Source organism: Podarcis raffonei, chromosome 8 (assembly GCF_027172205.1).
Source record: "Podarcis raffonei isolate rPodRaf1 chromosome 8, rPodRaf1.pri, whole genome shotgun sequence".
In the NCBI taxonomy this organism is placed as follows: domain Eukaryota; kingdom Metazoa; phylum Chordata; class Lepidosauria; order Squamata; family Lacertidae; genus Podarcis; species Podarcis raffonei.
The window spans coordinates 69486011-69511629 of NC_070609.1; the positions used below are offsets into that span (position 1 = coordinate 69486011).

Below are 25619 nucleotides of genomic sequence, written 5' to 3' on the forward strand. Positions count from 1 at the left end.
CAGTTTCTCTTTCCCAGCGTCTCATCGGCTGGCCTCCTCCTCACACGCACGAACGTTGCTCATCTTTATTGCTGATCTCCATAACCTATTCGGGGGGTCAAGTTCGACCGGGGGGGTCCGGCACACTTCCCTCGCGCAGCTCTGGTCTTCCCCCCGGGACCTTTGACTCAGCAGAGCATAAAACACAGCGGAAGAGAAGCTTGAACGTTCTTCGTGTGAAGGCAATAACTCAGGCTGAACACTGCAGTGTCCTTATCTTAAAGTCTTTATTGCTGTACAAATCAACACATCGTAAATCTTCCCGGTGAGACGCAGCTCATGTTGCTCCTTTCTCCATGGAGCCTAACACGCAGACTGAAAGCACACGGAGAAATCCACGCCCCTTCCGTGTTCTCTGCCCGCCCTCAGAATGTGAGGCGTCATCACTCAGAACTCTTAACCCTGTAAGTTCTGAGCCCCCTCAACATCCTCTTCCCCTGTAGCTTATACCTACAGAGGAAGCTGCCTTATCCTGTGTCAGACCATTGGGTCCATCAAGCTCAGCACTATCCCTACTGATGGCCAGCAGATCTCCAGGGTTTGGGACATTCCCAGCCCTATCTCAAGATGGTGTGGATTGAACCTAGGACCTTTCTGCACACAAAGCATACCACTGAGCTGTGGCCCTCTCCCACAGAAGCACTCCACACATTCTAATTTGCAGTCCACAGAGAAGATTGCAATGTCTGACAAGACTGGCCAACTTCTCCTTCAAACCTCCGCAGGGGAAACCCCTTGCAAGATTGCTGGCCCATTTGTAGTATACAAGCAAGAGATCAAACCAGGGGTGGGGCAGCTGTGGACCCTCTGCATGTTGCTAGACTACAACATCCATCATCCCTGCCCATCCTCTGGCTGGGGCTGATGGGAATGCGAGTCCAACAACATACAGTAGAGACAACCAAAGACTCCATATCCCAGTGTTATGGAGACTCAGATTATTATTTTTAACAACAAAAGGGCTGCTCTTGTTTCTTTTCTCAATTCGAATGCACAGAAAATGAGGGGCAGGTGTGGGAAGAGAGAGGGAACAAAGAAAACCAGGAATGGATTTGCATGTGTGTTCCCTTAGAGAAGCAAGATCTCTCAGGAGCAGTGGCGGGGTGCCATGTCACAGAAGTCCACCAATTGTCCCCCAAAACGACAGTCAAATTGGAAGCTCCACATCAAGTGCACATCAAGTGTTGAGGAGATGGACACCACAGGACATTGTGCTTCCCTGCACCCAAAAGCAGCTGATTAACACCAGTAGCATGGTAACCAATTGGCAACAAGTTTATTCATTCTTCGTCGGGCAGATTTACAAAACGGGACAGAACATCATCACCCTACTATGACAAACAGCTTGGTCTTCATTTGAAATGTGAAAAGGGGAGACGGGGAGGAGAACAAGAGGCTGTTAGCAGTTTGGTCGCTTTCTTCTTCATCTGCTACAGGCCTCGCTGGTGCACTGCAGAACAGAGAAAGGGACTTGGTCCAATTGTTTATTGCAAAAGAAATACTCAGCCCCTTCCTCCCCCCATCCCTGCACAATGCCTGGTATATTTAGCATCTTCAGATTTAAAACGCCATCTGTTTTTCTGTCTCAGCTTCACTAAAAATTGCTCTGTGACCTGCATTAAGTCGACACAAGGTTTCACCACCTAATTTTGAAGAGCCTAGTTTCCAATTGCACATTTGCTAAAGTCGTCATCAGATTCAAGAAGCCCTCCGTTTACAGGGGAGTATAGGAAGTTGCCTTAGGGATGCGGGTGGTGCTGTGGGTTAAACCACAGAGCCTAGGACTTGCCGATCAGAAGGTCGGCAGTTCGAATCCCTGCCACAGGGTGAGCTCCCGTTGTTCGGTCCCTGCTCCTGCCAACCTAGCAGTTTGAAAGCACCTCAAAGTGGAAGTAAATAAATAGGTACCACTCTGGCGGGAAGGTAAAAGGCGTTTCCGTGTGCTGCTCTGGTTTGCCAGAAGTGGCTTAGTCATGCTGGACATGACCTGGAAGCTGTACGCCGGCTCCCTCGGCCAATAAAGCGAGATGAGCGCCGCAACCCCAGAGTCGGTCACGACTGGACCTAATGGTCAGGGGTCCCTTTACCTTTACTATAGGAAGTTGCTTTAGGCTTATACCAAGTTGGGACCATGGGGCCTACATAGATCAGGACTGTCTGCAGTAGGGATGGGGTATGAATGTAAGAACCTTGCAGCTGGATCAGGCCAATGGCTCATCCAGTCCAGCATCCAGTGGGAAGGGAAGCCTGCCAGGAGAACCCAAGGATAACAGCACTCTCCTCTTCTGTCCTTCATAGCAAGTGGTATTAAGAGCTTTACTGCCTCTGACAGAGGAAATAGCATGTAGTCATTGTGGCTAGTGGCCTCATTCTCTAACTATTTGTCCCCTTCTTAAAGCTGTCCAAGTCGGCAATCATCACTACACCTTGTGGGAGTGAGTTCCATAGTTTAACCAGGCACTGTGTGAAGGAGTATTTTCTTTTGTCTGAACCTTCCAACTTCATTGAATGTCTAAGTTCTAGTGTTAAGGGAGAGGGGGGGGGACTGTTTTGTACTTACTCTACACAATGCATCATTTTATTTATTACCGGTATTTTTTCCATTAAGGTTTTATTAAAGCTTTTACATGATATAATAATATTTATTATTTCTACCCCGCCCATCTGGCTGGATTTCCCCAGCCACTCTGGGTGGTTTTCAACAGAACCTTAAAAACAGAATAAAACATCACACATTAAAAACCTCCCTAAACAGGGCTGCCTTCAGATGTCTCCTAAAAGTCGGATAGTTATTTCCTTGACATCTGATGGGAGGGCCATACAATAAAATAAACTCATCTAAATAAAAACAAAACCAGAGAAAGAAAAAGCAAATGCAGAGCCCCCTCTCAAAGGTAGCTCTTAACCCTTTTCTCTCACAGAAAATGGTGGACCCTCCAAGCTCTCACCTGGGAGCTTTCCTTTCTTCTCACAGTCTCTCACACTGCAAAGTCTTCCCTGCCTACACCTTGCATCATTTTAAACACCTTTAAAACACTCCTGGGCAGCTCAAGTCAGCAGGGCATAGGACTCTTAATCTTAGGGTTGTGGGTTTGAGTCCCACGTAGGACAAAATATTCCTGCATTGCAGGGGGTTGGACTAGATGACTCTTCTGGTCCCTTCCAACTCTACAGTAGTATGATTTCATGATCACATTGCCTCAGATTTGCCTTTTCCCTAACCTAAGAAGCCTATACTGTTCTACATTTTCCTCACAGGGGATTTACCCCATCCCCTTGATCAGCTTGGTGGCCCTTTTTTGAACATTTCCCAGCTCTACAGCAGGCTTTCTCAAACTCGGCCTTCCAGATGCTTTTGGCCTACAACTCCCATGATCCCTAACTAGCAGGCCAGTAGTCAGGGATGGTGGGAATTGTAGTCTCAAAACATCTAGAGGGCCGAGTTTGAGGAAGCCTGATCTACAGTATCCTTTCTGAGGTAAGGCAACCAGAACTGTACACAGTACTCCAAATGCGTCCGTCCTGTAAATTTGTATGATGAAGTGGCAGTTCAGGGCAACGGATGTACTTCCTTCACACAGCACGTCGTTAAACTATGGAACTCCCTGCCACAAGATACATAGGGTTACCTTTTCCCAGTCCAAGGGGCAGAATCCTGTGTGGGCAACCTTTCCAGGTCAACAAGCTCATGGTGGATGGGACCAGAGGCATGAGCATAGTTTGAGAAACCTTTCTGCCAGGCATATACAGTGGTACCTCGGGTTACATACACTTCAGGTTACATAAGCTTCAGGTTACAGACTCCGCTAACCCAGAAATAGTTCCTCAGGTTAAGAACTTTGCTTCAGGATGAGAACAAAAAATGTGCAGCAGTGGTGTGGCAGCAGTGGGAGGCCCCATTAGCTAAAGTGGTGCTTCAGGTTAAGAACAGTTTCGGGTTAAGAATGGACCTCCAGAATGAATTAAGTTCTTAACCCAAGGTACCACTGTACACTCTTAAGGAGAGTGTGCGGCATGGCTGGTAATGGGTGGGGCCCAAGGGCCAGGGGAAGAGGTGCAGAGGGCCTCATCCGGCTCCACCCCTGGACTACTGGTTTCATATGCTGTCCCCAAAGACCTTGGAGGAAGGGTAGGAGCCAAGGGTGATCTCTAAGACAGAGAGCTGCTCACCTGAGGCTTTGCTCCTTCTTCTACATTTGCAGAGATGCCAAGGGCAGTGACGATAGACTCCAAGGGAAGGTAGTCACCGGGGGACTCCTGAGCAGAATACAAAAGCAGATTCTCCCCTCCTGGAATGACAGGGGAGAGAGAGAGAAGAGGTAAACAGGTACTAGCTGTGGAACGCTAGTCTTAGCCCCTGCTTTGCATGTAGAAGGTCGCAGCTTCAATGCCTGGCATCTCCAAGTAGGGCTGGGAGAACATCCTGTTTCTGAAGAGCCAGTCAGTATGGGCCAGGCTTCCTCAAACTCAGCCCTCCAGATGTTTTGAGACTACAGTTCCCATCATTCCTGACCACTGGTCCTGCTAGCTAGGGATCATGGGAGTTGTAGGCCAAAAACATCTGGAGGGCTGAGGTTGAGGAAGCCTGGCTGTGGGCAATGCAAGGCTGAATGGATCATCAGGTCTCCTTTCCCTTTAAATATAATAATAATAATAATAATAATAATAATAATAATAATAATAATAATTTATTTATATCCCGCCCTCCCCAGCTGAAGCCGGACTCAGGGCAGCTAACAACAATGTCATCTGGAGGCACCAGGCTTCCTCAGCAGGAGAGATAGGAAGCAAAAGGCTCGTTGCATTTGGACCACCTCCATCAGGCACCTCCTGCCCCTGAACTATGCCAGCTGTTCAATAGAGAAACAACTGTCTAGAAACTGGTGCCTGAGTTTTGAGTTTTGTTTTCCTCTTCCCTCCTCACCCCTTTTCCCTTGTGTGTCGTTTGTTTGTTTGAGGAAGTGTCTTGTTTTTGATTTTGATTTTTGGCTGAAGAACAGGGTACAAACGCTCTAAATAAATATACAAAATTAAGGCAGATGCCTGTGTTCCTGTGAAATGTTTTCTGCCCTCATCTTGCTCCTGGAAGAGAGCAATGGACATCTTTCAAGAACCCTGCTGGGTCTGTCTATGGTAGCATCTTCTATTACACAGCAACCAACCAGTACCCCTCCCATTAGATGTTAAAGAAATAAACAACTATCTGACTTTTAGAAGACATCTAAAGTTTTTAATATTTGATGAATTATTGTATTTTAATCTTTTGTTGTAAGCTGCCCAGAGTGGCTGGGGAAACCCAGCCAGATGGGCAAGGTATAAGTGTTTGTTGTTGTTGTTGTTGTTGTTGTTGTTGTTGTTGTTGTTGTATTTCATATCTACTCTCCACAACTTTTCCCTAGCAGCTCTCCAGAGTTTCACGCAAAATTATTCTCCCAGCCCTACCTGCAGGCATTGAAGATTGATGGTGAAACCTTTTGCATGCAAATCAGATGCTCTACCACTGAGCTACATCCCTTCCCCAAAACAAGCTAATGTTATATATTTTCTAAACCATTTATGTTGTCTTTGCAGTGTGCAAAAAACCAATCCCCATTAACAGAAATTGAGCCATGGCAGTGGAAGGTTGCCCCCTTACCTCGGCCAACTATCAGCGTCCCACCGCTCTGCAGAAGATCTCCAGAAAAGTTGCCTTGAATACCGGCAGCGTTTGCCTGCAGCGGGGTGGGGAGGAAGAGAAGATAAAAGCCCAGGCCCCAATCCCCATCCGTTAAAGAGGCTTTTTCAGAAGTTACGCAGCATCCTCCAAATCCCACTGGAGGCCAAGTCTAAGGACAAACCTTCAGATTTCTGGAGGGTCCCTAGCTCAACGGTGAGGCCAAATGCTGGGGAAGTATCAGCTGGAACATTTTCCAGTGCTTTTGGAGACCATTTAAATGCAATGTTTGAGGGGGCTCACAATGGAAATAGGAGCTGCTTGTTCCCCACTCCGAAATCTTTAAACATACTTTTTGCCAGCACAGCAAATCAGAAAAGTGACAAACACACTTGGACTTGGTGGTTTGGGAATTGCCAATAAGGCTTTGAACAGGGATGCCAAGCCTCAAGCCCAGGAATCAAATCTGGCCCTCCTGGCCTTTCCATCAGGCCCCTGGAGCTCTCCCAAGCTACACCATTCACCCATCCTGCTTTGTATCCTCCTTGAGAGCTGTTTGGAGGGGACCACAAATTCACCACAGCTAGTGCAAACAGCACAGGCTAGGTGGACCACGGTCCTTCAATTTCATGCAGGGCATCATCCATTTTAACTAACAACCCCCAGGGATGTCAAACTGTTCCTCTGCTGGCAACAGTTTTCACCAACTGACCTTTGTGATGACCTGTCGGACAGGCTTCCCCAGAGCTGCAGGGACTATACTTAAGGCATTGTACCTAAAAGGAGGAAGGCAAGTTAGAGTCAAAACATTAGGGACACAGGTGGAACATTATTTTCAAGAGTGGTGGCTTTGCAGGCAGAAGGTCCCAGGTTCAATCCTAAGAATCTCTATATAGGGCTGGGAATGTCCTCTGTCTGCAGTGCTGTAGAGCCACTGCCAGTCAGTGTAGACCAGTGTTTCTCAAGCTTGGGTCTCCAGCTGTTCTTGGACTACAACACCCATCATCCCTAGCTAGCAGGACCAGCAGTCAGGGATGATGGAAGTTGTAGTCTGGCAACTGCTAGAGACCCAAGTTTGAGAAACACTAGCATAGACCAGCAGTTCTCAACCTGTGGGTCCCCAGACGTTGTTGGACTACAACTCCCATCATCCCTGAACTCTGGCCTTGCTAGCTAGGGGTGATGAGTTGAGAAAGGCTAGCATAGACAGTTTTGAGCTAGATGGACCGATGGTCTGACTCTGTCTAAGGTCACTTCCTGTGTTCTTAAGACTACATGCCCCAGCTTTTGGTATGGAGGTTTGTGCGAATGGCACCCTGAAATTCTCTAACTGATTCAGCGGCTGGAGAAATTGAGAGGGGGAAAAGACTAAAATAATTGTTAAGAATATGGGTTTAGATAAGATAGAAAATATACAGCAACAAACTGGTATAGAGGTGGTGAAAAAGGTGAAATATTTAGGTATTTGGATAACCCCCAAGAATATAGATTTATATCAGAATAATTACATACCAGTGTGGAATGGGATAAAGAAAGATCTGGATGTGTGGGGACGAATGAAATTGTCATTTTGGGGAAGGATTTCAACGATAAAGATGAGTGTGTTACCAAAACTATTGTTTTTGTATCAAACGATTCCAATAATCAAGGGGACTGGGGTTTTTAAAGAATGGCAAAGAGTGATTTCGAGGTATATCTGGCAGGGAAAGAAGCCAAGAATTCAATTTAAGTTATTAACTGATGCAAAAGAAAGAGGTGGCTTCGCCTTGCCAGATTTGAAACTGTACTATGAAGCCTCATGTCTCTGTTGGTTAAAGGAATGGATAAAATTAGAAAATACAGAGTTGCTGGATTTGGAAGGATTTGATAATAGATTTGGATGGCACGCGTATTTATGGGCTGGAAAGAAGAAAATCCATAGAGGTTTTGGAAATCATATTTTTCGAGGATCGTTAATAGAAATATGGGAGAGGTATAAAAACCTACTGGAAACAAAAACTCCACACTGGTTGTCTCCGTTAGAGGTTATGACTGTTAAAAAAATTAATATGAGAAAGAATTGGATTACATATGGAAATTTGATTATTAAAGAAGGGGGGAAATGGAAAATGAAACCATATGAAGAAGTGAAAGAGGTTGTGTATGACTGGCTACATTATTTCCAAATAAATGAAATGTTTAAGAAAGATTTTAAAGAGTATGGATATGCAGAGAAGGATTCTAAATTTCAAATAGAGATAATAAATAATGAATATAAAATCTTATCCAAAATGTATAAGATATTGTTGGAATGGCATACAAAGGATGAAGAAGTTAAATCAGTTATGATAAAATGGGCCAGAGATATTGGACATAATATACAATTTAACGATTGGATAAAACTATGGAGTGAAAGCATTAAATTTACTGCATGTACTGCATTAAAGGAAAATGTTATGAAAATGATATATAGATGGTATATTACACCAGTAAAACTTGCAAAAATGTACAAAACATGTAAGAAGTGTTGGAAATGTAAAGAAAAAGATGGTACATTTTTTCATATGTGGTGGGAATGTAAGAAAGTGAAAAGCTTCTGGGAATTGATATATAACGAGTTGAAAAAAATGTTGAAATATACATTTGTTAAGAAACCAGAGGCTTTTCTCTTAGGAATTGTTGGTGATGAAATAAATAGAAAGGATCATAAAATTTTCCAATATGCAGTGACAGCGGCAAGAATACTACTGGCCCAGAAATGGAAACAAGAACAAATACCAACATTGGAGGAATGGAGAATGAAGCTGATGGACTATGCGGAACTTGATAAACTGACTGGGAAGATTAGATATCAACGAGATCAAAAATTCATCGAGGACTGGAGAAAATTAGTGGAATACTGGGAATGTATAAGTGATAATGGAATAACGTTAGTGGCATTTAAAGAAGCTCTGTAACAGAATAAGAAACATTGTAAAAAAGCAAAATATAAGAGGGGGGACGGTATAAAGGCAATATTGAAATTAGGAAATGTGTATTTAAAAAATCAGAATTTGAATGATTGGCAAAGAAGCCGATGGAAGTCAAAAAACCGAAAAGTTTAATGTAAAATGTTAATGTGGCATAAGTGTATGGAAAATTAATAAAACATATTTAAAAAAAAAAAGAGAAATTGAGAGGGGGAGATGATATCTAGGTTTCTCAGGGTGGGGCTCACCATTAGAAGTGGCAAGAACAGTTTTATTTTCTGGTGCTGTTGCAAGTGCAGAAACCGTGTTGAGAGCATGGCTATTATTTTGCAACCTCCACAATGCTCTGGACCTAGCATCATTTCAATATTCTTTGAGGAAGAGAGGAGAACTAGCCCCGCTGTACATGGGGAAGGGCTGTGTGGAGAGAGTCTCTTCCTTTAAATTCCTAGGAGTTCATCTCAGTGAAGACCTTAGTTGGAAAATAAATACAACCCAGGTGGTTAAGAAAGCCCAACAGAGACTCCATCTCCTCAGAGTATTGCAGAAGAATGATGTCAATCAACATTTGATGATCTCCTTCTACAGTAGAACGTGTCCTTTCATACTGCATCATGGTGTGGTACACTGGTTTGACATCAACTGATATGAAGAGCCTACAGAGGTTGGTGAATACAGCACAAGATATTATGGGCTGTCCTGTGAATCCGCTGGATGAAATAGCGGAAGAACATTGCCTCAGGAGAGTGAGGAAAATTCTCAGGGATGATTCATACCCTGGCCGGCACTTTCTTGATCTCCTGCCCTCAGGCAGAAGATATAGAAGCATGATTAGTCGCACCAACAGGGTAAAGAACAGCTTCTATCTGTGGGCTGTTAGGCTGCTGAATGAAAAGATAACAACAGGGCAACTGACTTTCGGGTTTGGTGGGTGTACGTCAGTAAACGAGGGGAATTAAGACTAAGAGAGCTGAGTGGGGGGTGCGTGTGTAATCTGTATACAAGTTGTACAAGTGCCAATAAAGTATTTCAATTTCAATATGTTTATGGGGAGAGAGGAGGTAGCCACCACATAAAAGAAGAAAAAAGTGCAGAATATTCTTGCGTGGGTGCAGGACTGAGTATGCAGTGTAAGTCTACACAGAGACTAGCCTACTGTGCAAAGGTAAGCTTTGTATTAGTAGCTCCACCCACTTTGGCCTCTGGCCCCTCCCACTACCGCTGCACGGTCCCTGGAAGGTTGCCCAGAAGGAATTGTGGCCCTCATTCTGAAAAAAGCTGCCTTACGTCATCAAAAAGAAAAGAGCCAGACACCTTTTTAAAACCCCAAAGCTCACATTTCAGAGAAATGGCCTGAGTTCTCTGAGGGGCAAGGGGAAGAGCCACAGGCCTTTGCCTAGGTTAAACTGTGCAGAATCTCTCACCAAGGTCACAGGTTCGATCCCCGTGTGGGACAGCTGCATATTCCTGCATTACAGCGGGTTGGGCTAGATGATCCTCAGGGTCCCTTCCAACTCTACAATTCTATGATTCTATGGCACTATGGCCATGATCCAAAGCATACTTAATATATGGTTACTAGACATCCCCGTTTCCTGGGGACAGTCCCCAGATTTACAAATCTGTCACCGGACAAAATCCGTCCCCAGAATGTCCCCAGATTTCATTTAATGTCCCTGGATTTATATTTGAAGTGTTGCAGATTTATTAGTAGGGAATGAATGTTGCGTGATTGGTTCAACATGTGGGGACTTCCAGTGAGGCCAAATGGCAGGCGCCACGGCAGCGAGCAGCTCCTGAAGCCTGCCAGAGCCAACTGCGCTACCAAGCTGGCTCTGGGCTGCTGAGACTGCAGCTGCCACTGCCAAGAGGGAACCGGGGACACCTGGCGTATTAACTGGGGGAACTGTTGACCCTCCTGTGACCCAAATTGAGCTGGGAGTGAGAGCGCCTGGCCATCCGGCCGACTGCCCAGCGACGCTCCGGGACCAGGAAAAACCTCAGAGCTGATGCAGGGAGACGGAGGAGAGGAGAAGGAGATGGAAGAGAGAGAAAGAGGAAGGAGAAAAAGAGGGAAGCCCCAACTTTGCCGCGCTGCTGCCACTGCTGAGGATGAGAGATAGGAGAGCACCGGGAGGGCAAGGACACATGGCCGAGCCCAGGCCCGACCTGAGCCTACTCCACAGCGGCTAGCGCTCCTAGGGAGCAGGCTGGGGCCCAGAGGAAGGCCGTGCAACAGAGGAGACCACAGAAGAGAAGACATTTGAAAATAATAATTAAGAAGTAATAACTTTTTAAAAATAATTTTCTTTTCTTTTCAAAAAAAAAAAAAGTGTCCCCGGATTCTTTGAAAAAAATCTGGTAACCTTAACTTAATAGGGAGACAAATGCTCTTATGACCCACCTGATTTTAGTTATTGTAAGATGTTTCAAACTGTTTTCAATGTTGTGTTTTAACGTCGTAACCTGCCCCGGGACTTTAGGGTGGGTAACTAATAAGAACAATAATGCTCAATGGGACTTTTCAAGTCCACAACACACATGCTAAAAATTCAACAAACCTTTTGAACCCGAGATCTTGGTAGCACTGTTTGGTTTCATCCAGATAGAGTTCTGAAAGAAAACCAGAAGTTACTCAATGCAAAGACTAACATTTCCTGCCACCTAAAAGCCTGAAGGAGCATCCAATGTTATTCCTACTCAGAGTAGACCCATGGGAATTAATGATGACTAACTGCTGCCAGGCTGCCTCAGTGGGAAAGAGATAATAAACAGGTCCATTCTATCTGCTTTCCTGAAAGTCCAGTTCCATCAGTCATCTCCTATCCCCTGAACTGTTTCTGTGTCAGCCGCTTATGACAAGAGCTACTATTTAAGAACTGGTACCTGGGTTTGCTTGGTTTCCTCTTCCCTCCCTGTCCCTTTTTTCTTTTCTGTCATTTTCTTTTCTTTCAGATTCCAAACCTTTGGGCAAGGGCTGTTTTGTTTTACTGGCAGTACATAAGCCCCCCTGGCAGTCTTTTTCAGCTGAAGAATGAGGCATAAACAAATAAAAAATAAAAATAAACAACTTAGGTCTATTAATTTCAAGGGGCCTAGTCGGAGATGAGCTTAGCTAGATGCAAACCACTGCATTTGTCGGGCTCAATTTATACCCTAGACTTCTTTGTCTCAAAAGACAGGAGAGAGTCACAAAGGCATCCACCTTTCAAGAAACACAAAGCCAACACAGTTTCACACAAAATGGGAAACCTGTGACCTTCCCAGATATTGTTGGACTCCCACTCCCACCATCCCCAGTTCACAGAGGCTGTTGGGAGCTGGAGTTCCAACAAGATCCGAAGGACACCATTCTTACACATAAGTTAGGACTAAAAAGAAACAAAACTGTTCCATACAATTTTAATGTGGAGTGGAGGTTTCCAGCATCCTTGCACAGGTCTAGCAAGGCAGATACTGCTCACATGCCAGGCACAGAGGATGATTGGCTGGACAGTCAAACTTCTGCATTCTTGCTTTGAGCCGAGGTGGGCAGGGGCAGCCAGCAGTTAGCTTGGTGGGTTGTAAGCCAAGCCTTCCCTATACGAGTGGCATGTCAGTAGAGGCATATCTAATCGAGCTGGAAAGGATATCTGCTCCCACAGCATCCCTGACTGGCTAGCCAGCCAACCTCTGCTGACAACATCCCCAATTGGCTAGCCATCCAACCTTTGCTTGCGGCATTCCTGATTGGTTGTACTTCCAACGTCTGCTTCAACACATCTCAAAACAAAAGAGAGACCATGTGCTCAGCTATCAAACAGCAGGTTCCCTTAAGTCTGGCATGGCCAAACTTGGCCCTCCAGCTGTTTTTTTTTCTTTTATTCAGTTTTATTTATTTTGTTTAAATAAGTAGTTCAGAAAAAAAAACCAAAAAGAAAGAAAAACAGATTGAAGACACTCCAAAAATATTGAAAGCAAATATTACATACTTATCATATAATATTCCTCCCACCCGCAGCTTCCATCCGCCACAATTCTACTTCTTTGAATCTCTATTTCCACCTTTATCTTTGCATTCACCAAATCTATCATTCTTTGTATTTGTTTTATCTCTTCTCTTTTCCAATTCATAGATATACTTTACATTTTTATTCTAGGCATATTAGCATATCTTTCTTAGAACAATATTTTAACATATACTCTTCGAAACATTTCCATTCCTTTTTTAATTTTTTATTTGACTGATATCTTATGATTGATATCAGTCATAAGATATCGTCCCGCCAGCTGTTTTGGGACTACAACTCCCATCATCCCTAGCTAACAGGACTAGTGGTCAGGAATGATGGGAACTGTAGTCCCAAAACAGCTGGAGGCCAAGTTTGGCCATGCCTGCCTTAAGCACCCCACAAAAGGTCTCTTTCCCGCTTCCTTCATGGGGCTCCTACGATCCAAGACCTACCTCCCGCAAAGTAATTTCCCTCCAGAAACTCCTGCAGGCCTAGGCTTTCTGGCGCGACACCTATTAAGCGGACACCGTTACTCTCCAGCACCTCTCTCAGCTTGCTGGTTTCCTTGGCAATCCAGCGGCACACCTGGCACCCGAGGCGGCGCAAGAACAGCACCACGCAAGGACAGTCCCTCCAAATGCTCCTCAGCTCCACCACCTGGAAAAACCAGACAAGATCATAAAAGTGGCTGTCCGCACTTGTGGAACATGATGAGGCTTGAATACCCAGCGAGAGAGCTCTTGGATAATAAAGTGGGCATAACAGGGGCTTGATCCTTATTTTTTGCAGAGCCAGATTTCTCAAGACATCTGAGAAATGTAGGAAGATGTCTTCCACCAAGTCCATCTAACACAGAATTGTTGGTTCTGGCTCCCTCCAGAAGTTTCTGGACTACAAATCCCATCATGCTGGCTCTCTAGTTGTTTCTGAACTACAACTTCCATCATCCTGGCCATTGGCCATTCTTGCTGAGGATGATGAGAGTTGGAGCCCAGTAACATCTGAAGAGCATCATGATTGGCCTACATTGACTAGCTGTGGCTCCTCAGAGCTTCAGTCTATCCCAGCCCTACCTGGAGCTGCCCGGCACTGAACCATACATGCAAAGCAGATATTCTTTCCCTTGAACCCTTGGCCTGTTGGTGCATAGGAAGCTGCATTGTGCAGGGACGGACTTTGCCTCTCTTGCTCCATGTTGTCTACTCACTGACAAGACAGCAGATCAGCACGGACAGGAGTCTTTCCCTGGAGATTCCAGGGACTGAACCTGGTACCTTCTGCATCCAAGCATGTACTAAGCTGTTGAGTCTCAGCCTCACAGTTAAGGAGGAAAAAACCAAAAGCTTCATGTGGAAGGTGCCACTTAAACCAAGGTTTATATGCAGAACCTTTGGCTCCCCAAATATTGTTGGACTACAACTCCCATCAGCCCCAGCAAGCGTGGCCAATGGTCAGGGTTCATGGCAAATGCAGTCTGACATTTGGAAGGGAAAGGGTTCCCCACTTTGACATCATCTGTGACATAGGTAGTGTTACAGCATGGAAACAAGGACTTTGACTGGTGGGCAGGACAAACCACCTGTCTATCATTGCCTGGGGTCCTCACAACATCAGGTGGGTGACGTGTGGGTTCTCCCTGCCGCCTGCCAACGTTGGCCCACCGTGGTCAGGACAGAGCAGAATCAGGCCTGCAGAGCCAAAGAGATCCCCCAGGCCTGCTCTGCAGTTTCATTGTTTTGAAAGGGAACCCAAGCTTTAGACTGAAAGAGTGGGAAGGTAATTGCTGGGATGCGGTGTTGACGAACTGTGAAATCCTGACAACGGCAGCTCAAGCAACAGCCTGGCAGATGGTCAAAGCACAACTCACAGGACTAGTCCTACAAGACTCTGACGTAACAGGCAGGACTGTCCCCAGATGGATTTCACAGGCAATGTTTTATTTAGTGGTGACAAAGGAAGGCCAGGCTGAGGAATGCACAGGTCTTGGCACATGCAGGGTTTTACCGAGGCGCCAATCAGCTGATAGATGGTGCCTGCACGTCCCTTTCAGTCGAGCCCAATCATCAGCTCCACAGCTGGCATGTCAGGTATAAAGGTAAAGGGGACCCCTGGCCATTAGGTCCAGTCGTGACCGACTCTGGGGTTGCAGCGCTCATCTCACTTTATTGGCCGAGGGAGCCAGCGTACAGCTTCTGGGTCATGTGGCCAGCATGACTAAGCCGCTTCTGGCAAACCAGAGCAGCACACAGAAACGCCGTGTACCTTCCCGCCGGAGCAGCACCTAATTATCTACTTGCACTTTGATGTGCTTTCGAACTGCTAGGTTGGCAGGAGCAGGGACCGAACAACGGGAGCTCACCCCATGGCAGGGATTCGAACTGCCAACCTAGGCTCTGTGATTTAACCCACAGCGCCACCCGCATCCCAGGTATGTCAGGTATAGGGGAGGCATAATGGCTTGGCAAAACAACAACAACAACAACCAGCCAGGTGGACCAACTCAAGAGGCCTCGTGGGTCTAATTAAGCCAACAAGCCAGATGTTCTGCACCACTGGTTTATTGCATGATTGTGCCCTACAGATCTTGTTTTTCCAAATAGTATGTACCAAACAAGGTAAATACCATGTGTTCTATGTAAGTAGAAACTAGGGGCGGTGCTAATTAAGGCAGCTGCTTTCTCCCTATTGGGAAAGGGATCTTTGCAAATCATGATTTATGAAATCTGACCTTGGTAGTTTCACACCACCTGGGACTGTATTTGACCTCTGTGCACCCAAGCAGGGTGTGAAAAGTATAGCCCTCTTCCAAAATCCATCTCCAAGACCAGCAGCTCAAGAGGACCGCGGACCATTAGGACAAGTGTTGAAAATAAAACTGCCAGGATCATAGATAGCTCTCTAAGAAGACCAGGGATAGCTCAGTCAGTAGAGCATAAGACTTTGGATCTCAGGGTTGTGGGTTCGAGTCCCACCTTGGGAGAAAGATTCCTGCATTGCAGGGGGTTGGACCGTCTATTCCAACTCCACAATACTATGATTCTTAATGCCTTTGTACAGATCTAGAGTACAACTGCACTTGGAATGCTGCATGCATGCTTTAAGAGTCAGAAAAAAAGTTTGGAAAAGACAGTAAAAGGAGGTAACTCTCATTTGAGACATTCCTCAAATGCATCCTTGGACAAATAAGCAATACTCCTAAGAAAATTGCATTTATAATTGTAGCAGCATCTACATGGCACTTGAGAAAACAAGTCTCTGTCTCCAAGGGGATACAATCTAGAAACAGACACAATGGGAAACGACAGAAGAAAGGGTAAACCAGGGAATAATGGGCATTAATTTTACAGATTTTATAAATTATAATAATATAATTGTAATTAAATTAATTATAATTATAATTAAATTATAATATTTAGACCCCTCTATGTGGTATACATAAAAACTGGACAGAACACAGCCAAAATTGGCAAAGCTATTTAAAAACCACACACAAATATAATTATTAAAATACAGATAAAATCTGTAAAACTTTCACAACAAATATAGGCAGCTAAATCATATGTTTGGGTAGTCTTGCTGAAATAATGAAGTTTCCAGCAGGGGTCAAACTCAGTATAGCATAAGCTTATACCAGCGCAATACTCTGAATTAAGTGATAAAGTTATGTCAGTCTCTATTCCTTCTCTATGGCCCCTAGAGCAGGCAAAAGGCTGCAATCCTACACACACTCATCTAGAAGTAAACCTCACTTAACTAGCAGGGCATAATCCTGAATCAAGACAGATATAGCTGCATTATTAACCAAGCACAACATGCTGTTTTGGAACTATCATTCACAAAGCCCAGAGTTCCTTTGTAAGGCAAGCTTCTCTCAGCCCTACAACCACTCACCACAGAAGTTTCTGAAATATGGGAATAAAACTAATTGGCCCTTAGGACTGTTGGTGAGTCAGACCACACAGAGTGGTTTTCAACCCGCCAGAGTGCAGAATAATGAGGATGGCAGGATGCTAGTTTGCTAAAAATATAAGATGTCACGTCGTTCCAGTACAGCTAGCTAACCAGCAGATACAACGCACAGCCTCCTTTCCTCTTCTGGAGGAAAGATCAGAAAGCAACCAAATTAAGCCACCCCTGCAGAGTGGACCAGCTTCAAACCCTCTCCCCGATCCGTTTCCATCACTGCTCCCCGCCCCTTAAAGCAAAGAGCATGGCAGTTCTGCGCTGAAGACGCCCAAAGACAACGCACAACAACCTCTTAGAAATGGGAGACGAAGAGCTCAGTTGGTTAGCTGGTTAAACCAGAGTCCAGCAGCAAAGCTCATGCCTTTTGCATGCAAAGGTTCTGGGATCAGCCCCCAGGACCTCTCGTTAAAAAGGATCAAGCAGCAGGAGGAGAGACGACGACAGCGTTTCTCCCAGGACTCTTGAGGGGCAAACAGACTGGCTGAGCTCAAGGCAAGAGCTCGGAATATCTAGGCAGTTACAAAACCACAACGCTTTTCCATGCAGGTATCTGAGAATTTCAAGCGACTTGCCGGATCGCACCGTTTGCTATGCAGCTGCGGAATTACAAAAGCGCAAGACACACGCCCCGTCGTCTTATGTAAAGGGTCTCACCTCTCCACTGACTGCATGCTTCAGCGTGTTGGCTCCCACTTTGGCTAAATCCACCGCCATCTCTGCTCTTCTGAAACTGCACCCTTCTCCCTGGGTCTCGCGCTCCCTTTCCCTTTATGGGCTCGGCGTCAGCTGATAGAAAAGCCACGCCCCCTGGCTTCTGCAAGTCTCCCTCCTCCGGGACTCCTTATGCATATGCATAACCTGGGCGGAGCCAGCCAGCAGCTCCAGGCAGGGAAGAGATATATGCTCCCACGAAGAGGAACATAGATATTAAGAAGCATCTGGTGGCGGCAGAAAGTGCTGTTAGCTGCATGTTGAGAGCTGAGCAGGGGCAGAAGCGGGTTAGCAAAGGACAGGATGTGCTATTCTGGGGTGCTGGGAAGTGTAGTCTATTCCCTTGAAGTGGCGGAGCTTCATGCTCCGGCACCGGGGGGTGGAGATCAGGCGGGGGCGGGGCTGGCACGCTGCTGGGGGCGGTGAAGTCCCCCTGCACTCCTCTTCCTCAGTGCTCCCTTGCAGAACTACAATTCCCAGCACCCTTATCAAACTACAGTTCCCAGGGTTTTCTGGGGAAAGTAATGTAGAAGCATAGAACCATAGGCTTGGAAAGGATCCTGAGGGTCATCTAGTTTATTTCCCTGCAATGCAGGAATCTCAATCATACACGGCAGCAAACTGTTTTAAAACCACCCAGGTGCTGACCTTTGAAGCCCTAAATGGCCTCGGTCCAGTATACCTGAAGGAGCGTCTCCACCCCCATCCTTCTACCTGGACACTGAGGTCCAGTGCCAAGGGCCTTCTGGCGGTTCCCTCACTACGAGAAGCCAAGTTACAGGGAACTAGGCAGAGGGCCTTCTCAGTAGTGGCACCCACGCTGTGGAACACCCTCCCACCAGATGTCAAAGAGAACAACAACTACCAGACACTTAGAAGACATCTGAAGGCAGCCCTCTTTAGGGAAGCTTTTAATGTTTAATAGACTATTTTTAATATTCTGTTGGAAGCCGCCCAGAGTGGCTGGGAAAATCCAGCCAAATGGGCGGGGTATAAATAATAAGTTGTTGTTGTTGTTGTTGTTGTTGTTGTTGTTGTTGGAAGGCGAGTCTTTAATGCTTTAATGACATGGGGTGGATGTGCCCAACAACAGTGGCAGTGGTGGCGACTTCTGGGTAGAAGCCCAGAAGCTGGGGCGTGCAGTCATAGAGGAGGTGCAATCCTCTAGATACAGCCCAGTATCTTTCAACCAACAAATGCCTGGGTAAAGGGGAATGTTATTAGGGTCACAGTTTAGTGCTGTATGTTGAGTCAGACCATTGGCACTGCCTGGCAGCAGAGTTTCAGACAGGGTTCTCTGCCAGCCCAGCTTATATATTCTGAAGATGGAGCTACTGGGCTGCTGCTCTTTTACCTGGGATTGTGTGTGTGTGACAGACCTGGTTCGTAACTCGGTTCCTCCTGAAAGTTAATAATGTGGGTGACAGATGCACCTCAGCAGGGAGGGTATTCCACAAATGGGGAGCCACTACCAGGAAGGCCCTGTTGTGGGTCAATGCTAACCAGCTAGTGCTCACCAGCAGCACCAATAACAGGACACTGTCAATTCCCATGGTGTCTTGGCAGGAACTTTGTGTGTGTGTTAGGTCAAGGGGAACAGGGCTGTAATATGCTTGAGGGGGGTTATTTAAAAGGTGCTTTTTCTGGTTTATTTTTGTTTATGGGGAGCAATGAAGCACATTTATCTGCCAGATGCTCAGTACGAAACTCTGTTGCCTGGCAACAGCTTCGATTTTAGCAGGTACCTATGTATGACAGCCCCCGGGAGGGAGGAGGTCAGTTACTCAGTTACTTAGCCAGGGTTCTCCCATTTTTCCAATCTTAAATTCAGTTCTCCACATTTCTGCAGCAATTTGTGGCTGATGAGTTTTTGGGAGGATTTAAAAACCAATCAGCATTTCAGTGCAAATTTCTTCTACTCTATTCTGCCTGGGTCAGACTCTGCCTGGACTAGATCACCTTTGAGGACTCCTCTGACTCTACAATTATATGATTATCTTAATAAATGCATTTTTGTACATAGTTTTGACTAAGGTGGATATTTTTGCCAGCAATTGCTCCTAATGTAATGCATTTTAATATGTTACTTTAACTATTAGGTTATTTTTTCTGCACACTTTCCTCTGATGTACACATTCTTGTAAACATTGCTTGGCTGGAGAACTGCTTTGCAAAATTCAGATATGTGGAAATTTCAAATGTTCTCGTGATGTTTTGGAATGTGCAAATTTGATAGAATTGGCTTTATATGCAACTGAGTTGAATTTCTCCCCCATCCCTGTCTCCAACTCAGTCTCTTCATTACTGCCAATGGTTCTACTCTGAGTAGGTCTAATATTGGATACAGCTCAATGTTCTCATCCTAGTAACTAAATAGGAATTTGGGAATCAGAATGTTCAAGATTACCATTAAAACAACATGAAGCTGTCTTTCCTGGGGGTATCGTAGCCATACAGAAAATATGAATCAAATTGTTGTAGTTGTTTTTTCATTAAAATAAAGACTAATTTACTTCAAATTTCAAAATATTATTTACAAAATAAGAAGAAATGGTGTAAAAGCAAAAAACAGGCAAAAAAAGACACAATACAGAGGTGCTGCCATTCTTAAGGAGCTTTCCTGGCGCCCAGTGAGGGAGGTGCTAATGGAAGGAACCAAATGCTGTACAATTTATGTCATAAAACTTATACCCCCAGGCTCATATGTATCAGCAATAATTCACATTTCAAGAAGTCTTGACATCATTCCAACTCATCATGGTTGATCATTAACAAGTGGCAATTGAAGCATTATGGATGGATAGATGGGAAGGACCCTTTACAAGGCACTTTGATCTGTTGTCAGGATCTTTGCAGCCACTGTGCTTCCAGGAAAGGGCATAGTCCACCCTGAAGTGCTTTGCCTTAGGCCCATCCCAAAGGCATGAGACTTCTTTGAACATAAGAAGAGCCCGGCTGGATCAGACCAAAGGCCATCTAGATTCTTTCCTCAAAGTGGTCTACCATACGTCTATGGGCTACACCCCATACCTTCAAGATCAGATATAGTAGGCCTCTGAATATCAGTTCCTTGTTAACAATAGGTAAGCAATCGGCATCCCGTCCTGAGTTTGTGCAGTGCTTACACATCTTCCCATGAATCAGTTGTTCATCCCACACATTTCAATGCATTTCCTTGCGATTTCCTAACCACAAAAGTCTCTCTCCGTATTTTTTTCAAGGTGGATTTATTGCACCCGGGCAACTGAATGCTTGAATCCACTTTAACTGAGCAAGCCTAAATTTCAGGTTTGCACCTGAACTCTTTCTGCAAAATAGTGATCATATGACAGCACCATGGGGGAAAGTGCTGAGATCTTGTGACCCCCTTAATGCATTAGCTTCTGATCTGTACCTGAGGGCAATTCAAGGTGATGAGTATCTATTCTATAGTTTAGAAAATGTTGGTTTGCTCTGCATTTGGACACGCCTTAAGATATTGTCACCAAATTTTGCATAAAGATTCCTGAATTCCAACAGTAGATTTTCCTCTACATTTGGATACAACTGGGTGCCATTTGGATCAAGAAAGTCACTCAACCTTGCAGAACTGCACTGATTTTTTCTGCTTTCTTCGAATTCCCAAGGAAAGCCCAAGGCACGAGGCTGCTATTTCCCTATACAGTGGTACCTCTGGTTGCGAACGGGATCCGTTCCGGAGCCCCATTCGCAACCTGAAAGGAACGCAACCCATGTCTGTGCGTGTGCAGGTCATGATTGGCCGCTTTTGCACATGCGCCTGACATCATTTTGCGCATCTGTGCATGTGCGAGTGGTGAAACCCAGAAGTAACCCTTTCCGGTACTTCCGGGTCGCCAAGGGATGCAACTGAAAAAAAGTATGATGAAGCAAATGTAAAAAGAGGTATGACTGTAGTGTCCTAAATGGCTTGGGACCAAATTCCTTGAAGGACCGTCTTCCTCTCTTATGTGAATCTGCCCAGCTTTTCAGAATGGCACTTGTGTCCTTCTTGCATGTGCCATTGGCATGGCAAGACATGAGTGGCCATCCCATGCAGTGGTGCCTCATACGGGGAAGGTCCATGGCTCAGTGGTAGAGCACCTGCTTTGCATGCCAAAGGTCCTAGGTTCAATCCCCAGCATCTCCAGGTAAGGCTAGGAGAGACCCATACCAGAAATCAATACAGGCAACACTGAACTAGATGGACCAATGGTCTGACTCAGTCCAAGGCATCTTCCTATGTGGAACCCCGTGCCTCAGGAACTTGAGTTCCCTTATTCCTTATTTGTGCTCTACAGTTAGTTGAAAACATGCCTTCTTGAACTTAATTGGGAGCGCCATTCTTTCATTTGATGTTTCATTTGTTTTGGCTGCTGTTTTCATAGAATCATATAATTGCAGAGTTGGAAGGGACCCCCAAAGCTCATCTACTCCAACCCCCCGCAATGCAGGAATCTCCATTAAATCCTACAAGATAGATAGCTATCCAACCTCTTCTCAAAGGGAGGAGACTCCACCGCCTCTTGCGAGAGTCTGTTCCACTGTTGAACAGCTCTTTGTTTTTAGTTGGATCATTTCTGTTTTAATAGCTGGGTCACTGTTTGGGCTTTTAATATTTAATTTTCTATTTGTAAGCCACTTTGAGCAGCTCACTTGTGGAGGAAGAAAGTAAGGTGTAATTTTTAATATATATATATATATATATACAAATAAATAGAAAATTATTTACACACACTCACACCACCATTTAATTTATGTTAATATTAATTCTTAAGCAAAGGATCTAAGCAACAATAGGCTAAGATAAGCAAGAACAGAACACCATGTCAGTTATGCACAGAGTTGCAATGGCATGTTTCAGCTATAATTTTTTATTTATGATTGCATTTATAATCCGCTTTCCTCCAAGGAGCTCAAGGTGGCCTACATGGTTCTCCCCCTTTCCATATTATCCTTACAACAATGAAAAAGGTGTGGGATTTGAACTATGGTTTCCCAGGTTCTAGTCCAGCACTCTAACCACTACACAACACAGCCTACAAAACACATGCAGATATACAGAATCACTATGAAATTTTGTTAACTGCAGGTGGTGGCTGCAAGCCTGAGAGTTCTCATCCCATCCCTTGGCCCATTTAGTTGTTCTTTTTAATGCAAATCTCTCCCATAATATATATGTAGCTAGTCAACGGAAATTACTCTCTGCTTTTCCAGAGATCACCTTGTTCTTAAGCACTGAAGGTTTCACATTATTCTGAACTGAACACCTACAAGGCATTTGGGTCTTCAGCTGGGGACTTTGCCAGAGATATGCACATGATTCACCCTCTATGATAGTTTACCAAAGGAAGGAACTGCTGCCTTGCTGTTTCCTGTTCCATACTGCTATTACTCTGCAGCACCACCACTGCAGCTGGCCAGAGAGTAGAACTGCAGCTTCTAATTCAGCAGGTGCTCAAAGTTCTTACAAAGCCAGTTGGGTTCCAACCAATCAAATAACGCAGGAGTAGGAACCTTAGGCCCAGGGAACAAATGCCAGCCTCACCTGAGTTACCTGAAGAGTGGCAACTGCTCATTTCCAGACAACCAGACTCACCTTTCCTCCAAACGATGTTGAACCATTGAATGAAATCAGTTCCTTCTGGTCTCCATGGTCCAATTCATCCTAAGAAGGCCAATGCTGGAATGTCCAGCTGCTGTAGTATTCTAAGCCTCTCTGTCTAGACCTCTAAGCTCTGAAATTCTGATAAGAGGTCTTGCCAGCTTGCATGAGGATAGAGATGGGTCATGCATAGAAACTAGCCTGCTGAATGAAGGCAAATGTGATTTTTGTTGCCCCCCCTTCCACTCCTGCCTCTGGCCCTCTGGTATGTGGCCCCCAGAAGGTTTCCTGGAAGGGAATGTTGCCCTTGGACTGTAAAAAGTTCCCCACCTCCGACTTAAGAGACATGTGGTCCTTGGGCTGAAAAGGTTTCCCGATTCCTGGTCTGTGGTTATCTTGATATCTACCTGCACTCTGAATCCTGCACTGCTCTCAGCTGCCTCTTGGCCTTGCTGTCTGTGACCTAACCTGGACTCTAGCCAAGCCTTGCCAGTAGCCCAGGATGTTGCAGTGCTCTCCCTTTCCCTATGTCTATCCAGCTTCAGATCCCATCTGGTAGGCCACACATGTCTCTGTCACACCCTAAGGCACCGCAGCCTTGGAAAGGCAAAACTCCTACACTGCTGGCCTGGAGAACCTAAGAACATAGGAGATGCCCTGTTAGATCAGGTCAAAGGCCTGTCTGGTCCAGCATCCTCTTCTCAGTGGCCTACCAGATGCCTCAATGGGAAGCCCACAAGCAGGACCTGAATGCAACAGGGCTCTTCTCACTTGTGATTCCCAGCAGCTGGTATTCAGTATCCTACTGCCTCTGATTATGGGTGCAGCCTGCTCTTTCCTGCTACCTGGTTGCTTGGACAGATGGTGTTACATTGGGTAGTCACTCAGTGCTTTGCTGGTTGCTCTCCATTTTGTCCATGATCTGCCAGGGTTTAGCCCAAGTCTGTGAGCTGGGATTGGACCCTGGATATTGCCTCTGACAACACTCTCGCAAAGCAGAACTCATTGTGTTCAGTATGGAGTAATGTTACACACAGAAACACACACTCTCTCTCTCACACACACACACACACACACACACAGCTTTTTCATGCTCCTAGAGTATGAGTTCATCCCCATCTAAAGAGCAGGTGGAAGTAAATTTGGGTTTCCCTGCCTCTGCCATCTGAGAAATATTGAGTGAACTTCCGGTCAGCGCCAGCGATTAATGGCGGATTTCCCCCCGAAGTCTGCTTAGCGGATTCGGGTCCTAACTGCTACGGCGAAGCAGGGACCCTTAAAATCACAGGCGCGGAAGCCTGTGAACGAGGAGACCCGGCGGGCACCTTTTGCGCCCCCCAAAACCGCAAAGGAGCCTTTTTAAAGGCTTCGGAGTGGCAGCGGGTGAGCGGCGCGGTGCTGAGGGTTGTCTACCCAGCCTGCTGAGTGAAGCCGCATCGCCATGATCAGAGAGCGCTGATTTCTTCCCAAGAATTTGGACTTAAAAGCAACTACTTGTGAGTAGGATTAACGGACTTAAACTGAAAATAATATCAAGAATTTTGGCAATAGCACAGGAAAGGTACAAAAAGGAAGTCTGCCTTTCCATTGTGTAGATAATCTAAAGCAAAGTGACTGTAAGCTGTAACTTAAGAGTGAACATTTTTCTGAAATTAGTAATCTATCGTTTGGATGAGCATTTCTCCCCACCGTTTGGCAGGAGCGGAGGGGGGTGGAAATTGAACTTTTTTTATGCCTGCATGAAAGGAAAGAACTTAAGAAGAATATCCGCTGCCTTGATCTCTGGAGTCGGACTGCCTTGACAGGGAAACTGAATGGTGGACTGTCAGCACATTGGGATTGTTTGTAGTATTAACTCTGTGTAAAGATACAGTGTCTTTGGATGGACTTCTATATAAAATAGTATTGAAGACAAATTGGAAACTGTGGCTAATAGGAGAAAAGGGGTTTTTTAAAGAGACATTGGTTACAAAATTTCAAAGTGAAGTTGGAATCTTTCCCCCTAGTGGAGACTTTGTTGCAACAATAACAACTAAGCCACCAGAAGTGAGAGCCAGTGGAAATTTCCTTTTGAAAATAAAAGTACAAGTGTAGGACGTGACCTTGGCTCTGAATGAAAGTGTTATGGATAAAGATAAGGGGAAATTTGAAGAAAAAGGCTTAAGATCTGGTAAACAATACAAGACTGATATTTCCCACCAGCGAAGAGCTTCAACATCCGGAGGCACGGGCGCAGCTGCTGCCTCTCAAACAAAAGTAAGAACTATGTCAACAGAAGACGCCCTGGCACAGGCACTTGGTAAAATCAATGCATCTTTGGAATATTTAACGAAGCAGGGAACAGAGACAAGTAAACAAGTTGCGGAAACTAATAAACAAATTGTGGAAACTAATAAACAAGTGGCTGAGGTATCAGCAAAAATTGATTTGAATACGAAAAGTATTGATGAATTAGGAAGGAAGGTAAATTCTAATACAGAGACTATTGTAAGACTTTTGGAGGACTCAGCGACAACTCGAAAGATTGCTGAGGAAGCAAAGGAAATTGCTGTTGCCACCCAGGAGAGGATACCACCGGTCATTAAGAAATTGGAGGATCATGATCTGACTTTGTCTATGATCGAATTGCAAAGAAAAGAGAGAAATTTAAGGATCAGATCAGTTCCGGAAAGTGAGAGAGATAATCTGGCGGACTTCTTGACAAAAGA

General features: G+C 45.2%; 1 protein-coding gene across 2 annotated transcripts; it reads right to left on the reverse strand.

The window, feature by feature from the left end:
* Positions 1-1291: 1291 nt before the first annotated feature.
* On the reverse strand, positions 1292-17391 carry PRXL2B (peroxiredoxin like 2B). Of its 2 annotated transcripts, none has more exons than XM_053400659.1 (7): positions 17253-17391; positions 13085-13289; positions 11202-11253; positions 6405-6468; positions 5675-5750; positions 4210-4328; positions 1292-1509 (listed from the first exon to the last, which is right to left on the reverse strand). In XM_053400659.1, the coding sequence occupies exons 1-7, from the start codon at positions 17310-17312 to the stop codon at positions 1363-1365; spliced, it is 723 nt and encodes a 240-aa protein (XP_053256634.1). In that variant the 5' UTR covers positions 17313-17391; the 3' UTR covers positions 1292-1362. The 2 variants fall into 2 exon arrangements, with proteins under 2 accessions (XP_053256634.1, XP_053256633.1); XM_053400658.1 differs by having other exon boundaries at positions 1292-1489; positions 17253-17390.
* Positions 17392-25619: the final 8228 nt, after the last annotated feature.